At 40.2% G+C, this 17,656-nt stretch overlaps 1 protein-coding gene across 1 annotated transcript in view; it reads left to right on the forward strand.

Moving 5' to 3' along the window:
- LOC126260545 (E3 ubiquitin-protein ligase MYCBP2-like) overlaps positions 1-17,656 on the forward strand; it is a 389,869-nt gene that overhangs the window by 329,538 nt on the left and 42,675 nt on the right. The window contains exon 33 of the mRNA XM_049957880.1: positions 9,001-9,129. Within this exon, the coding sequence (XP_049813837.1) occupies positions 9,001-9,129 (129 nt within the window). The remainder of the gene's footprint in view (positions 1-9,000; positions 9,130-17,656) is intronic.

Consider the following 17,656-nt stretch of genomic DNA (forward strand, 5'->3'; position numbering starts at 1 on the left):
TTCACTGAGACAGACAGCCCAATCGAGCAAGTATGAAATGAACATTTCCAGACCCTGCCATACAATTTGTTTCAGGGGTTCTAAAACATCAGCTGCACCTCGCACTTGTTGTGGTCAGCACATTCTTTAAATACTTTACTCAAAAACATGAGAATTTGTTAAACCTTGAAATTAATTGACTCAACAGTAAAAAATGTAAAACCATGATTCACATAATCTGAATAAAAAGAGGATGAACAACCACTCTGATACACACCAAAATATCCTTCCCATTAATTTAGATAGGAATTCACACAATACATAAAAACGAATGGTGATACACATTCTTTAGCTGAGGACATTAGCATTCTGATATTAGGCCAAGAGTCACTGAAAACAACTGCTATTAAGATAGAGCCAGACCAGGTTTAAGTTTAAAGCAAATATTTTAGTTGCGGTAGTTCTAAAGCCTACATTATATGATTTGAAAGAGACAAATGGAACTTGACTGTAAAATTTCTGTGTTCAGCTGGATATCAGACTTAAAAGATAACTGAAATACTGTTAAATTTGCCATAAATAATTATCTCATGCTGCTTCAAGATGCTTGGGTGTACTGCTGGATACACTTGTCAAAAGTCCACAATATTTCTGCAGACAGCTGTTCTGCTGTGATCAGATGGTACTGATTGAATGAACTGTGTGCTATGGGCTCACAGTTTTTATACCTGCTGGTCCAGAGTTCTGGTGTCTATGGCTCCCTGCTGTGCTTGGTGGTGGGGATGCGTGTGGCTGTGATGGTGGCGGGAAGAGTCTCAATTGCCTTCCACCTGTCATCCCTATCACATCTTGCACCTGGGAGTCTCGTTTTGCGTTAATGGAGCTTAGTATTAGTTCCTGTGCCTTGCTCAGTTGGAAGCCAGTATTTCTGTTGATTAAGTTATCAGTCACATGCATTTCAATTGACTCTCTTAAAATGCAATCCAAAAATTTATTAGTGGTAACCAGGAGTCTCATTTGCTGCTAATTTATCTTAATCCATTTTCAGTGCAGTATTCTGCTATTGCAGACTTGTTGGGCTGCAGTAAGTGGATATGGCACTCAAGTTTGTCAATATAAGGGTTGAAATTCACATGGAACAAGGTACACTCCCTGCCTTTTTGAGACCCAGATCATCTTTCACTGTTTCTAATAAAGCTTGTGTATTGGCTGGTGAGTGGAACACTGGTGTTATGTGATGTTTTCACAGTAGTCTGCCAGTTTTTGACAATGCATTGCCTGCAAACAGTATGAAAGTGGTGGTCTTATCTTTTTCTTCTGTACTTTCATCTTCCAAGTCGTTCTTGGGGATTCAGAAGTGCCCTTGAGTACCATGGAAGCAATATATCAAATGTAAAAGTATGAAATACAAATTTCAGGCAATATATGTGGCACTAATGCAGTTTGTACTATAAAGATTTGACACTGCACCATTTTGTTCTGTCATCAACAAGTGGCAGACATGAATGAGTGATAAATTGGGAAAATGTGGTGTTGTTATGTTCAATATGTCGAAATTTATGCCAAACAATGGACATTTGTAGACAGCATTAATTTTTTGTTTGCATTTGAAGAAAACTGCTGCTGAGTTATACCAATTACTTTGGGAAGCATGCTGAACATGCTTTATCACAAGATACATGTGAATAACGGTTTCAGCATTTCGAAAATGGTGACTTTGATGTTTCAAACAAGGAACGTGGAAAACTGCCAAAAAAATACAAAGCTGTGGAGTTGGAAGCATTGTTGAAGAAAGATGACTCACAAACACAAAAAAAGTTTGCTGAGCAATTGGCCATTAGTTAACAAGCTGTTGCCAATCAGCTACGAGAGATGGAAAAGATTCCGAAGACTGGTAGATGGGTACCACTTGAGTTGAACAATGGGCAAATGGAAATGTACAAAAAAAAGTGAGGTTTTGCTTGCTCAGTACAAAAGGAAGTTATTTTTGCTTTGTGTAATTACAGGGGATGAAAAGTAGATTTATTTAGAGAATCCCAAATGCAAAAAATCATGGATGGACTTAGGCACACCGTCCACATTGACCACAAGACCGAATCGCTTTCGCAGATAGACGATGCTCTGTGTTTGGTGGGACCAAAGGGGCCTGGTCTACTATGAGCTGCTAAAACCTGGAGAAATGGTTAATACCAAATGTTACCAACAACTATTGACCAATTTGAACCATCCGGTACTTGTCATTTTTCTTCAGGACAATGCTCCTTCACATATGGCAAAACCGGTTCACGACACATTGGAAGCACTTGACTGGGAAGTTCTACTCCATGCAGCTTACTCACCAGACTTGGCTACTTCTGATTACCACTTGTTTGCATTGATGGGTCACGCACTTGCTGAGCAGTGCTTTGGTTTGTATGAATATGTGAAAAAATGGCTCAATGAATGGTTCGTATCAAAAGGGGAAAATTTTTACTGGTGTGGTATTCACAAATTGCCCAAAAGATTGGAAAAATGTATAACAAATGATGGAGCATACTTTGAATAAAGCACTATTTATCATTCTTCTAAATTTAACATGTTTTTTTTACACAAATAGTCTGCATTTCATACTTGTGCACTTGGTTAATGTGAAAGTCTCAAATCACATGTTATCCACCTCAATGGGCAGTGTGAAAAAGCTTGATAAGCTTGGCAACTAGAAAAGACTGCTGCCAAGCTGCCTCACCATTTTGCTAACGTGTCAGGATGAAGGTGCCACACATACATTCACCAAAGTGGCACATCTCATCAGCACCCCTGCAGCTAACCACTTCAAACAAAGAGTTAGCCTGGCCATGGTCAGGGCTGGGATCCCCTTTACTCAACAACAGCATGATGTTAATGCCAGAGATCTCTTAACGCTTCATATGCAGATATCCTCTGTACTCTATGCAGATTCATGGGAGTGGGTCGACAGAGTGACCTAGATCCAGTTGTATTTGCATACAAGAAATCGAGAGGCATATCGCCAAGTTTTCTCGATTTTTTTGTTAAGCAGTCAGTAGATGGTTCAAATGGCTCTGAGCACTATGGGACTTAACATCTATGGCCATCAGTCCCCTAAAACTTAGAACTACTTAAACCTAACTAACCTAAGGACAGCACACAACACCCAGCCATCACGAGGCAGAGAAAATCCCTGACCCCACCGGGAATCGAACCCGGGAACCCGGGCGTGGGAAGCGAGAACGCTACCGCACGACCACGAGATGCAGGCAGTCAGTAGATGATGCAGCCAAAAAACACACAGTGACCACTCTCATAGGAAAACCACTGGATGACACAGTGATGATGTCGGTATTGGAGAAATAAATGAGCTTCGTGCCAACATCTACATCTCTCCGAGTCGCTGAGATTGCGTATACTGTGAAGCAGGCAATTCGACGAGTACCAAGCAGTACCACAGAGGAAAATCATCAGAAAACCTTCTTAAATCTCACCAATTTGGTTCTGCCATGGAACATTTCCAAAACAAAAAGGACAGCATGTTCACACTCAGAGAAAACAAACAAATTGTTGTCCTCCCAGGCAATCAGAGCAGTGCGACAGTTCCCCTCCAATGCAAGGACTATGAGTGAAAAATGCTAGAGCTGTAATCCAGCATACCAGAAAATAGCAGCAGATTGAACTAAGAAAGTGCAGCAAAGCACCTCTGCCCTGTTAAAAAATAGGGCACTCACCAGTGATGTCACCAAATCACTTCGCCAGTGCATTGCTGTACCATCCAAATTGTATGGCATGCCAGGGACCCACTAGGAAGGCACGTGACCAATAGTGAGCAACACTGGGACACCAACATATCCCAACAAAGCATCTGGCTATCTGTTGGGTGAGCACATCGGTAAGGGTACTTGTCACATATGAACTTCAGAAGATTTCATTCGTTGGCTGAAGAGGTAAGGGTACAGGAGTCCGGCATTATGTTCAGCTTTGATGTTCTCCTGCTTTTCACTCGAGACCCTCTAGGAGACTCCATAAAACTAATCAGTGAGATGTTCGGCCCTGAGCTGTCAGGACTTTTTAGACATGTTCTGACACTGTTTATTTTGTTATAATGGACAACACTACGAGCATAGCCACAGCCAGCCCTTTCTTGCAAGCTGTAACAAATCTGTCCATAGAGTACTTCAAGGATGGGCACTGGAAACTGCTGAACTAAAACATGTTTGTTTCTTTCAGTACGTTGATGACACTTTTGCCATATGGCACATGGACCCAAAAAAAAAAAAAAAAAAAAAAAAACACAGGATTTCTTAGAACTTCAGAATTTCATCCATGAAAACATTCAATTTTCTGTGGAGATAGAAGAAGATGGTGAACTTCCTTTTCTTGATGTCCTAGTTCGGCATAGGCCCAATAGCCCTTTTGTACACAGTATAAATTGTGAGCCAAGCATGTACTGATCTATATCCCCATGCCTCCAGCTGCCACCATCCTATGCAGAAGAACAGAGTGCTCAACACTGATACACTGGACATACTCCATCTGAGATGAAGAAGCTCTGATGGCAGAGCTGTTTCACCGGGAATCTGTCTTCCATGAGAATGGATACAGCAACTAATTTGTTACTCAAGAGCCCTAAGAATGACATGGAAGATGAAAACACAGAAGAAGAAGAAGAAGAAAAGAACACAACTTTCATGCACTTTGCTGGCAAGGTATCCTTAAAAACTGGCATTCTTGTGCGAAAACACCACATAATAATTGTTTTCCTTCCACCAGCTGAAACACAATCTTTATTAGGAGCAGTGAAATACAACCTGGATCTCAAAAAAGTGGATGTGTGCCAAGTTCTGTGTGAATGTAGAAAAGCTTATTTGGACAAACAATCTGTACAATTGAAGATTGATATATAGAACATGAGCGTTATACTTGTTGACTGGAGCTCAACAAGTCTGCAATAGTAAAAGTATGACCGATAATTTAATCAACAGGGATACTGGATTCCAACTGAGCAAGGCATGAGAGCCAATACTAAGCTCCCTCAAAGCAAACAGTGACACCCTGAAGTGAGATGTGACAGGGGCAGTGGTCGGAAGGCAACTGAGGCTCCTCCCTTCACTGTCCCACCAACACTCACCCCCTCCCCCAAATATGGCATAGTGCTGGTGAGCTCTGGACTGGCAGGTACAAATACCACGAATCTGCAGCAGACACCACATTCCATCAGCACCACCTGATAATATTGGAACAGTTGTTCACCAAAATATTGTGGAACTGACAGTACACCCAAGAATCCCAGAAGGAGAATGTATACCAGGAAAGTGTGAAATCACACAATATGTATGTTACAATAAAAACAGTCAATTATTGATAAAGTTATTTAATTGGATAGATAAAAATGATGAGTACAATATATATGTTGTGCTTATTTTCACTTCTTACCTACCTCATTGGAATATTTTCTTGGTCAGTGTGAAACAACTCTACCAGGGACTTATTCTGAAATTTATACATTCAGCCAACATCTTCCATAGATCCCATTGATATGGAGGACCTTCAGGGATGTGGATCATATCAAAGTATATATTAACAAAAGAGAAGTGCCTCTTAGAAACTTAATCTGCACATTGTATTATCAACGAGCTGTTATTATCGTGCTTAAAACTATTTGTGCATGTGAAAATGAAATGTTACCTAGTAAATTAACTAGTGGACAGCTGCTTCTTTGAAGAAAGCTGCCACTTCTGCTGTTACATTAATTATCAGCTGTTTATCTCATATTGTTATTGTTGTTGTAGACTTCCAAAGATCATTTGAAGCCTCCAAACCTGTACAAATTGGTTATTTCTATCTCATACTGGTGTTTTCCAATGCCTGTAACAACACAGGGCTGTTTACAGTGCACTGATATTTGCATGCAGCTTTACAATGAACACTGCTGCTTGCCAAGCACCTATGAAATAGAAATTTTCTGTCTTTGAACCAAAATAATTAAATAATTTGTAGAAGGAGTGATTGAAATATTGTCTTTAATTTTCTTTGCATTAGCAGGAATTCCCAGTTTCTTGCTTTATTTCATACGGGAGTTTATTGAAGACTTTTGCATCAGAGGACACACTAAATCCTTGTCATGGAGACAAAGTCTGCATAAAATTTGTTATGTGCCATGCATTATGGTTGTGTAAATTACAGTTCAGCTGAAATCAAACAATGGAAAATTCAGGATGGGATGTAACAATATTATGAGAAGGAAAGTTGCCATTCACAATATAGCATAGATGCTGAGTCGCAAATAGGCACAACAAAAAGACTTCCACACTTAAAGCTTTCGGCCAATGGCCTTTGTCAACAATAGACACACAAACACATGCATGCACGTACGTGCACGCACACACACACACAAAATTGCAACTCACACACACGACTGCAGTCTCAGGCAACTGAAACCACACGGTTGCCTCCTGAGATTGCAGTCGTGTGTGTGAGTTGCGTTCGCGCGCGCGCGCGCGCGCGCGCGCGTGTGTGTGTGTGTGGGTGGGTGGGTGCGCGCGTATGTGTGTCTATTGTTGACGAAGACCATTGGCCAAAAGCTTTTGGTGTGAAAGTTTTTTTTGTTGTGCCTGCCTGCAGTTCAGCTGAAGCTGATTTATGTTCTTAGCCACAAAAACTGTTAAGGAGTAAATGTTCGGAGATGTTAGTATAAGAATTTTAAGATTCTTAAAGAGTCTTCTGAAAGACTGCAGTTATCTTCTTTTCATGATATTCTTACTTCACACTTGTGTTTTTCATGTTAGGAGCATTCCTTAAGTCAAAACTGAGAGAAAATGTACAACATACGCCAATACCCTTGTCTTTAGCCCAATACAATTAAAGTCACAAACATGGTGAAATAATCTCCTTGATTAGTTTTATTTATTAGTTGACTTCATTTAACATGTTATGTAGCTGGGCCTCAAATAATTTTACACACAATGTTTTGTTTAGTAATTGACCATTACTGACTACTTCTTGGTCTAGCAGGTCATCTTGACTCATGTGGAATTGCGTATCATTCTTTTATAGAGTTGTTTGCTGTGACTCAGTTGCAGGCCTCTTCACCTTTCATTTGAGCTGTGTCTACTAAGGTCGATTTTGGATCTGATTAGTATGCTTGTGTCATTAGCAAACATTACAATTTCTTAACCATTCTATAAAGTCACTGGAAGATCATTGCTGCTGTTTAAGAACAAGATTTGACTCAGTGGCCGATACTTTTGTCAAGTCCCAGATTTTTGTTTCAGTTTTATTTCTGCAATATAGTTTATCAAGGCAACCATCTCCCTTCTGTCGCAAACATAAGAAAAATAAATACATGTTATTGCTTAACACTAATAACCAGTTTGAGGTCCATATGTTGCTAAATGTTCATTCTTTTAATCAATAAACCACCTTCCCCCAATTCTTTAAAGAAACAAACTCCCTTGTCTAATATAATTGGTAGAAAAAAAATCTACTCATGAAGTGGGGGCAGGAGAAAGCATTCAAAAAGGTCAAGGAAATGTGCAAACTTTCAGAACCAGTGGCTCCTTCTTCTCGGAAAAGGATTGAAGGGGAAAGAAGAGGGATGAAGGAAACAGACTGACAAGATTTCTAAACTTTAGCAGTCCTTTCACATTTCCTTAACCTTTATGTATGTTTTCTCCTGTCACAGCTTGGTGAGTATATCTTTATTATTTTTTATTGATGTATAATCTCTTTGCCTCATTACTTTACAAGCGTTAATCAGTTAAATATTTGACATCATGCATGTAAGTGAGAAAAAGTTTAAAAAGATTTGAAATTACGCTTGAAGCTTGTTGGAAGTCACTAAGTGCTTTCATTACCAGACATTGGATGAGTATACTCTCGATAATTTACAGTCAGTTTTAAGCAAAAGTTAATTTTTCTCACATCTCAATGTTTGTGATATCTCCTGGACTATGAGCTGCACAATAATATAATTTTACAGGCACATTCAGTGGTATATATGGTTACTGTCTAAAAATGTGTTGCAAATAGAGTTACAAGTAAAGAAATCATAAATTAAACTGTTATACTTGATGATGAAGTTCTTCTGCATGAACAGCAAAAATGTAGTAAGCAATGAACTTTTTTTTTCATTTCATCATTTTGCGGGATTCATCAGTGAGAAAAAGTTTCATAAAGGTTTGAAATTATGTGAAAAATTTGTTGTAAGTCACTAAGTGTTCTCATTCTCAAATAATGGATGATCATAGTCTGGGTAATTTCTGCACCATGAGTTACCTCAAAACATATGGAAATTTTCTAACTGTAATACTTGTCTTATGGTGTTGAAACTTTAACATAAGGTTATGTCTCTTAATGAGCTGGTTATGACAGCATTTTAAATTTTTAAATTTGGCCAGTAATTATATGAAATACTGGAATACATATTTTTGTGCCCTGTAAGCTGTCTGAAGACAACCTCCACCTGAGAATGTGTAAAATGAACCATTAACTGGGTTAGACATTTAGTAATATAGATAATAACTGTAGAAAATAATAAAATTCCATTTTGAATTACCAGTTAAATTTGTAAGTGTAACACTCTATCTAAATGAGTACCACATATGACTTGAGCTACATAGAAACAGTAATTTATATGGTAATTGTACCTAATTATAAATATATTCTTTATAAAATTTTGTGCGTAGTGGTTGCTGTAATATACCTAAGACAAAAAATTCCATTTGATATATAAGAAAACAACTTTTCATTGTTATCGGAATGATTGTTTTATGTATGGTCTTTCGTGTGGAGGGGGCAAAAAAAAAAAACCTTCAGTAACAATGAAATGTGAACACTTATTACTGCTTAGCAGCCCTTTGATATATCACATGAGAGCAGTGTGCAATAACTACTTTATTTAATAGTTGTATATTTTGACTGTTCTCTATAATATGATTCAAACAAAATAATTAAATAATTTAACAGATAAAAGTGTTTCAACACATGAGTGTATTTGTAAATGAAATAAAAAGATAATTTCTGTCATTGCAGCCTACATGCAGTAATCATGATGATGGGGAAACTGGGGCAATAATACAGTGCAATGTTTGTGGAAATCTGTGTGCTGATTGTGACCGATTCCTGCATTTGCATCGACGTACTCGTATGCACCAGAGACAGGTAAGCAAATATCTAGCTGAATAGATGTATTTTATGGGGATTTTTGAAAACATTCTTACTACAGGTTAGTCTATCATTAAAATTATGATTTTACTCCTAGGGCAGAATAGTAAACATAATTTTAAATTTTATGTGAATTTCTGGATTGAAAATTAAGTTTCCCCTAATTGGTTTCATTTGCTATGTATCTTATGAGAACAGTAAGAGAATATTTGATACAATTGATTATGTTAAAGAGATTTTGTCATGGGTATTAACATGCCAAAAGAAGCTTTCCAGGACTGTAAGTTGAAGTGGGAATATTACTTGAATAATTAAATGAAGAGAGTAGGTGAGTATTTTGAAGGAGACAGGGATTAAACATATGTAAGTAGAATAAAAATGTGGGTAACAAAAGCTCAGTTCCTTTGTTAATAGACCTTATATATGTTTACTGCTGGCTTTTCGTCATGTTTGTGATGTGATGTGTGGTATATTACCTTTATATCTGTGGATTTCCCACATGCCATTTCAGAATTAAATCGTCATGGAGTTTCTATGTGCCAAAATCTTGCAGTGTGATCACATCCTGTACTTTTATTTTAAAAGCAATCAACAGCAGTTTATTTTAAAAGCAATCAACAGCCGAAAATTGATAGTAAAATACCAGCAGACTAGAACTGAAGCACCACTTGCCTTCTTGAACAAGGGAAACTAAGCATCAAAATTGTACAAGAGTTTATAATGCAAATTAGTTTATCCAAAATAAAGAAGATGTATGTGAGAAATGTGAATCTTGCACAGATACTAACTATAAACCATGTATCATTCTTCTAAAGACATTGCATTCCAGTCACATGATTTAATATGTTAGTGCATTTAAAACGCACAGGAATACTGTCCCAGGCAACCAACATTTACGCTATGACAAAATATATTTAAGACAAATTGCCACATAAAATACTGTTGCTATATATTTAGCTGGTTCCAGATTTCAGTAAAAGAAAAAAGAAAGGAAGGAAACTTTAGTTTTTCATTCTTCCTTATTCACAAAGAATCTGTATGTGAGAAATTGACAATTGCAACCTAAGAATAAAAAGCAGGATCTTTTAAATCAGGATTTTGCATAAACTGTTTGTTTTATACTGATTTGAAGTTTTTTAAACTAAAATATCATAGCATAAGGATGGGTAAGTCAGAAGTCTGTGTGGAATGTAAATAATAGAATGAGTAATGGTAACACTTTACCATATAGTTAAAATGTCAACAGACACATAAACAATACTGAGAACATTACTAGTTTTTGGATGAATTCTTCTTCAGAGGTAATAAGATACACATACACCTGCATGTATGTGAGGTCTGTTCAAAAAATTTTGGAACTTTGTCCACAAAATTTTTCTACACTTACCTTTTACTTATTGTGCATGGTCTCCTTTGAAAAACTCCCCTCCACTATTTTTACACTGCTCCCAATACCATTTCCACTTCCAGAAGCAGCCTTGTTATGCCCCTTGCTGGATCGCGTGAAGCACTGCCTGCAATTTTTTTTTATCTTGTCTATTGTTGCAAATCTTCACCCTTTGAGTGGGGTTTCCAACTTTGAAAATAAAAAAAAGTCTGCAGGTGCCAGGTCTGGAGAGTATGGAGGATGAGGCAGCACAGTGATTTTGTTTTTTGTGCAATAGCCATGCACCAACAGGGATGAAAGTGGGGCTGTGTTATTGTGATGCAATAGCCATGAATTGTCTTGCCACATTTCAGGCCATTTCCTTCTCACATTTTCTCACAGGCATTGCAACATGTCCTGATAGTACCGTTGATTGAATTTCGAGATGGACTAATCCTTCAAAGTCAACTAAAACTATCAGCATGGCTTTGAAATTTGAGTTGACGTAATGAGCTTTTTTGGTCTTGGAGAACCTTCCCTGACACACTGTGAAGATTGAACCTTGGTCTCAACATCATAACCATAGACCCACGTCTCGTCACCTGTTACTGTACTCTTAAGGAACATCTCATTCTCATTTGTGTGATATAAAAGCCCTTCACAGATTGTAAGGCAAACGTCTTTCTGGTCTTCTGGGATGAACTTGGTGGTAACACAATGCATTCCAAGATGCTGTGTCAGGATTTCATGACATGATCCAACTGAAATGTTTCATTCTTTTGCAACCTCGTGGACAGTCAGTCTTCATTTGGCATGCACAATTTCATTGACAGTTCTGACATGAGCATCGTTGTTAGACATTGAAGGGCACCCTGAATGAGGGTCATTTTTAACTTCCGTCTGGCCATTTTTAAACCGTGCAAACCATTCATAACACTGAGTACAGCTTAAGCACTCATTACTGTAGGTTTCCTGCATCATTTGGTGTGTCTCTGTAAAGATCTTCTTGAGTTTCATAAAAAAAATTTAATGCAGATGTGTTCCTTTTCTAACTCTTGCCATCTCAAAATTCGCAAAATATGTGACACAACGTTCTACTCAATACAACATTGAACAATAACTAAAAAACATACAACAATGAAACTTCCAGCAGTTACACATTAAACACAGGTGTGTGCAGGGATGCCAGCTGTATTTTGCTCCAACACACTATTGGCGCAAAACTATGAATGTTCTGGAATTTTTTGAACAGGCCTCATGCATTCTCTGGGCTAGATACATTGTGCCGGCACTGCAGCTCAGTGGTGTCCGTGGTTGTGTCGGGTGAAGTGGGCAAAAGAACAGGGTGTATATGGCCTGGGACAACCAGGAAATCTGGAAAAAACCTGAGAATTTTTTCATAAGGGAAAAATCCAGGAAAACCTGGGATTTTTTTTAGAATTCCAGTAATTTTTCAATGCTTTAGTTTCCAGTTAAATTTTTGTAATTTTGACTGGTAAGAACAGATACTCTAACAAAGAATTTTCCTTTCTCCCACTACTACAGAATAATACTGCAGCAAGAAAACATAAATGAAACAATGATATCAAAATAAAATTTTAGTTTCAAAGAAAATGCTCCGTTTACAGCAAAACAAACTGCACACACAAACGTCTGCCAACAGCAAAATGAGTCAAAGGCTGTAGGATGAAGACTGTGCAATACTTGTAACAACAAACTACTTTTGATGAACGTGAAATCACAACTGATTACATTTATGACAGGTCTCGGAAAAGTATTGCAACCCATTGTTTGACATCATTACTTTCAAAATGCATTTCCTTTTACACAAGATGAAGTGTGTTACATGTGACCATGTGCGATTCATTTCTTAAATCATGGAGCATTTTACTCTCATTTCAAAACTTTACACTTTAGGACCAGCTACTTAGAAAAATTTCAGGCCCAGAAGGCCAGCCATTTATGCCATGTTTAAATCTTACCGACATATTTGTGTCTGATATATTTTAAGGGTAATACAGTAAAATAGACCAAGCTTCAAGATTAGTTTTTCATATTTATTTTAATTCTTTCATAGATTGCAAATTATGCAGCAACAATGGCAAAAAGTATTATTATTCTTTAAAAAAAACTGTGAAGTGAAATCTTGAGCAATTTCGCACATAACTGAGTTTTTCTGTGGAAAAGTCAAAGTGCTCAGCAGGACACTTATTCAGCCAAGTAATCCATAAAATGAATGAGATTTTTACTCTGCAGTGGAGTTTCAGTCCATAAAATGTTCAGTACACAGTAGTGACAATTATAATTGTGCTTGTCAGCTACTGCAGTTTAAGCTGTGCTCCTGCGATCCTGCCCACCAACCCCACACTCAAAGGGGGGGGGGGTTTATAGGTGAAATCCGGGGGCGGGGACTGATCACTGCTGTAGGTGAAAGCCCAGCTTACCATGTAGCTATGCTGAATGTAATTTAATTTAAACCATTAACTTTTCCTGTTTGTGTGTTCGCACTATGTAACAATGATGTTGCTATTGGCTGACAATATCACAGGTCATATGCTCTGAATATCTGCTGTCATTGGCTGGTGAATCACATAATGTGACCCATGATTGTCCAACAAAATAATGTCGCAATTTCAGTTACAATGCTTCGAAAGTTAGCATGCTGGAATTTGTATTTATATTTTCGCGATCTGAAAGTATACTGTGTATAAGTTGCCACACATCAGATATCTTTCCAAAATGTGTAGTTTTTTGCCTTAAGCACTAGGATGTTCTGTGCCGGTATATAATGCCTTTATCATTCAGAGTATTTGTAATTTTTACAGCTCCAAGGGAAAGTATATTGTCACTTAACACGGAAAAAGTGTATTTTCTCCTAGGAAAAAGATGTATTTTCACATGGGAAAAAATATATTTGTAACCAGGATATATATATTCCCCCCCCCCCCCACATATACACTCTGAAGAAGGGAAGAGCTGCGGAGTGAGAAGGAGGATTTGGGAAGGGTGGCTGATGGCTGGGAGAGGCAGCAGGAAGGGCACAAGTGATAAGAATTTGGCATTGGTGAGCTTATACTGAGTGCATCCAGGGAAAGTCCTGTGTAGTGTACAATGAAGTGGAGGAGTGGGTTAGGAGAGGGATACACAGCAAAGGAAGAGGGGTACTTCATAAGGCATGGTGTGAGTACAGGGTGAGTGATGTTAGGATCATGGGATAGGATTAGAGATGGGTGTGGGCCTGGGGCTAGCAGAGATTGAGGCCATGGGGATTACAGAATTGAAGAAGATGTTGCAGGGGCAATTCCCTTCTACATGACTCAGAGAAGCTGGTGTTGTTAGTAAGATCCAGACTTCATAGGTTGTGAATTAGTCGTTGAAATAAAGCATTTTTTGTTTTCACAGGTAGACCTGCCTCTGTTAGGATAGGATGAGCCTCTGACAGGACTGGACTGGGATGTGTTGGGTGGGTGCATTGGACAGGTCTCACGTATAGGTCTACCACAGGTGTACGACCTTTATGGCAAGGGATTGTGACTCTTATCAAAATCATATCATATCTTGTCAGAGGTAGGACTCCCATTGAAAACAATCTGATTGTGTACCAGCTATGCAATAACTTTTGCACAGCATTTTATATGGATGTGACGACCAACCAGCTGTCCACCCAAATGAATGCCCCCTGCCAGACTGTGGCCAGTACCATTGTTGATCACACAGTGGCAGAATATACCACTGAGCACAGCTTGCTCAATTTGAATCATTGCTTCATAATCTTTGTCTTCTGGATACTTCCCTCCCAATAGTGGCTTTTCTGAATTATGTAGGGGGAATTGTCCTTGGAACATGGCTTTCGACCCCATTATCCTCCTCTGTATGTCCACCTTTTCAGAAATGTTTGCAGTACTCAGCTGTTTGATACAGGATGTCAAATCAAACATCTTTCAGTCATCTAGCTTCCAAACTTATTTTATTTGGCTACTAGTTTCTGTGATTTACTACACCATCTTCAGGCCCCTGACTAACGTGTAGGAAGATCCCACCTCAGTTCTGGTTAAAACAGGGGCCAGCATTCGAATACTGGTATCTGTAGATTTCTGCTTGCTATAGCAATCACTTAGCCAACAGCCTTGCCACAGTGGTCACACTGGTTCCTGTCAGATCACCAAAGTTTAGCACTGTCGGGCTGGGTTAGCACTTGGGTGGGTGACCATCTGGTCTGCCGAGCTCTGTTGGCAAGCGGGGTGCACTCAGCCCTTGTGAGACAAACTGAGGGACTACTTAATTGTGAAGTAGCGGCTCTGGTCTCGGAAACTGACATACGGCCGGGAGAGTGGTGTGCTGACCACATGCCCTCCATATCCACATCCAGTGATGCCTATGGGCTGAGGATGACACTGCGGCTGTTCGGTACCGTTGGACCTTCATGGCCTGATTGGTAGGAGCTTAGTTTTAGTTTTTATAGCAATCACTTCAACCATAATCTGCCAAACTATTGCCAGATGATAATAGAAGTGATCATTATAGCAAGCAGGAAACTATATATACCACTTTTCGAATGCTGGCCCTTGTTTTGACCAGAGCAGAGGTGGAATGGGCCTGAAGGGGCATAGTAAATCACCAAAAGTGGTAGCCAAATAAAATAAGTTTGGGAACTGGACAGCTGAAAGGTGTGTGATTTGACATCCATTATCCTCGTGGCCTAAATCTCTGCTATACCCTAACTTCACTCATCCTCCACTCACACCTTTCAACTATATTTTCTTGGTTTTGCCTGTGTGACTGTTCTGTGGCTATTGTTTGCATCAGAGCTTGTATCTGGGGCAAGGAGCTTTTCTTTGTCGTAGAGGTGCTTGGTACACTCTTTCTCCCATCCTCCTGAATGGACTGTGACCAGAGCCTATATGATTGGTTTAAAGGCCTGTGACTTTGCATGAAGACTAGTGTTTCCTACATCTATTGGAAAGAAAGTTTGGAAAGTCCTTGCAGGAAGCATTGCCTTACAGCAGAAGCTATTAGTGTGCAGGCAATGGGCAGTTGAAGAGCTACAGTTTCCCATGAGGGTTGATTGGCCTGAATTTTAAGTTTATTTTGGGGAGTGTTTTGTAGAGTCACGAAATTGTGAGCCAGCTGAATGCTGTCCCATGCTGCAGGTGGCAAGTCATGGGGCCTATGAGGTGAAATTGGTGTTTTAAACTGTTTAACTCAAGTCAGAAGCTAGGGATTCTTCATGGCCATTAAAGCTACTTTTTAAATGTGGAAAGATAGTGTAATAACTTCAAGTTGAACAAATATATTTCAAGGAAGACACAATACATGAAAGTCACAGATCAAGTAAACAGAGTAAGACATGTGTACACTTTAACAGTCAAATCATAACTGAGTCCAAGTCTAGCGGCCGCTGGCTGGCTGGCCACATAGATGGCACTGCTGCTGTATGGCTGGCAGACAGCGCCGCATGTAGAGGACGCGCGTAACTGCGCAGCAGCACTTTGAAAGATCGGCATGTCACAACACTTTACCCCCCTTTGAATTTTTTGCACAGGTCTTGATGGAGGTGGCCTGTAGATTGCTAACGTCCATAGGTGTTGTTTGACTGGCCGTAAAGTCTTGAAGAGGAGGCTTCCCGTATGGACGGAACTGTCCCCGATGATAACGGGTCGAGAAGACAGGAGATGTGGGAGTCGAATCTGCTGGGGCCCCGTGCACTAATCTGCCGGTTATGGCAAGTCCGGTTGATATAACAGGAGACATGGGTGATGTGTCCGTGTCCGTAGGAGAAGGAGGCGAGTAGAATTGCTCTGACAGGTGATGGTCATCTGGTTCCTGCATGGGCACGTCTCCTGGTGGCGTCAGTTCTCGTGCTGGCACTGATATGATGGTGAGAGGACTGTGTTGTGAGTAATGAGAGATTCCAGTATCCCGATTGTCAGGTAGAGCCGAAGGTGGTGTAGCGGCATCCAGAACAGGCGTTGCCGGCACACGAGGCTGAAGGTGGTCCGAATGACGCACTGCAACACCCGTGTCTGTCTGGATTTCATACAGTCGTTGGCCACGGTGTCGTAAGATGTGGCCAGGATCCATTTTGGCCACCTGCCATATCCCTGTACCCATACTAGGTCGTCGGCGGTGAACCGGCCAAGTGAAGGCACCTGCGGCCATGAGGTGGAAGGCTGCAGAAGATGAAGTATCGTGCGGGACTGTCGGCCATGTAAGAGCTCAGCCGGGCTGTGGTCGCCCATGGGGGTGAAACGGTAAGAAGCAAGAAATTGGAGAAGCACATCATCAGCAGAAGAAGTCAGGAGTTCCCTCATCTGAGCCTTAAATGTGCGGACCAGTCGTTCAGCCTCACCGTTTGACTGTGGATGGAACGGAGGGGCCGTGACATACATGACGCCATGACGGGCACAAAAATCCGCAAAATCGGAAGAGTCAAATTGTGGACCATTATCAGTAACAAGAGTAGAGGGAAGGCCTTCCAAAGAGAAAATGCGAGCGAGAGCATTGGTGGTTGCCATGATGGTAGGCGACATGCAATGGACAATGAAAGGAAAGTTAGAGTAGGCGTCAATAATGAGAAGCCAATAAGTACCTAAAAAATGTCCCACGAAGGGCTTCTCAGGCGAAGGCCACGGTGACAAAGATGACTATGGGCCAGCGGCCTGTGACGCACAAGGGCCACAGGCAGTGACCATGTGTGCGATTTCAGAGTCAATGCCAGGCCAGTACACATGACAGTGTGCCAGAGATTTTGTGTGAGAGACACCCCAGTGCCCTTGGTGAAGGAGGCGCAAGACCGAAGCACGCAAAGACGCAGGTACCACAACACACGGCGAAGCATTTTCGGTGGAAAGGAGGATAACACCATCCCTAGCCGTGAGGCGGTAATGCATACTAGTTCTGCAACGGATCAGAAGTCTTAGCAGATGGACAATCTGGCCAACCCTTCTGAATACAGCATAAAACCCGGGAGAGGGTAGAGTCAGACCCGTAGCAGTCGCCAGCCGGTCCCCGGTGATGGGGAACCCGTCCACAAGTGCAGTGTGCAGCCTTGTTGGGAAGTGACATTGATGGATGAAACAAGGAAACAAGTGGTTTGTGATCAGTAACAGGATGAAATTTGGATCCATAGAGAAAAACACCAAACTTATGAAGAGCATA

This window comes from Schistocerca nitens, chromosome 5 (genome assembly GCF_023898315.1).
Source record: "Schistocerca nitens isolate TAMUIC-IGC-003100 chromosome 5, iqSchNite1.1, whole genome shotgun sequence".
Taxonomy (NCBI): Eukaryota; Metazoa; Arthropoda; class Insecta; order Orthoptera; family Acrididae; genus Schistocerca; species Schistocerca nitens.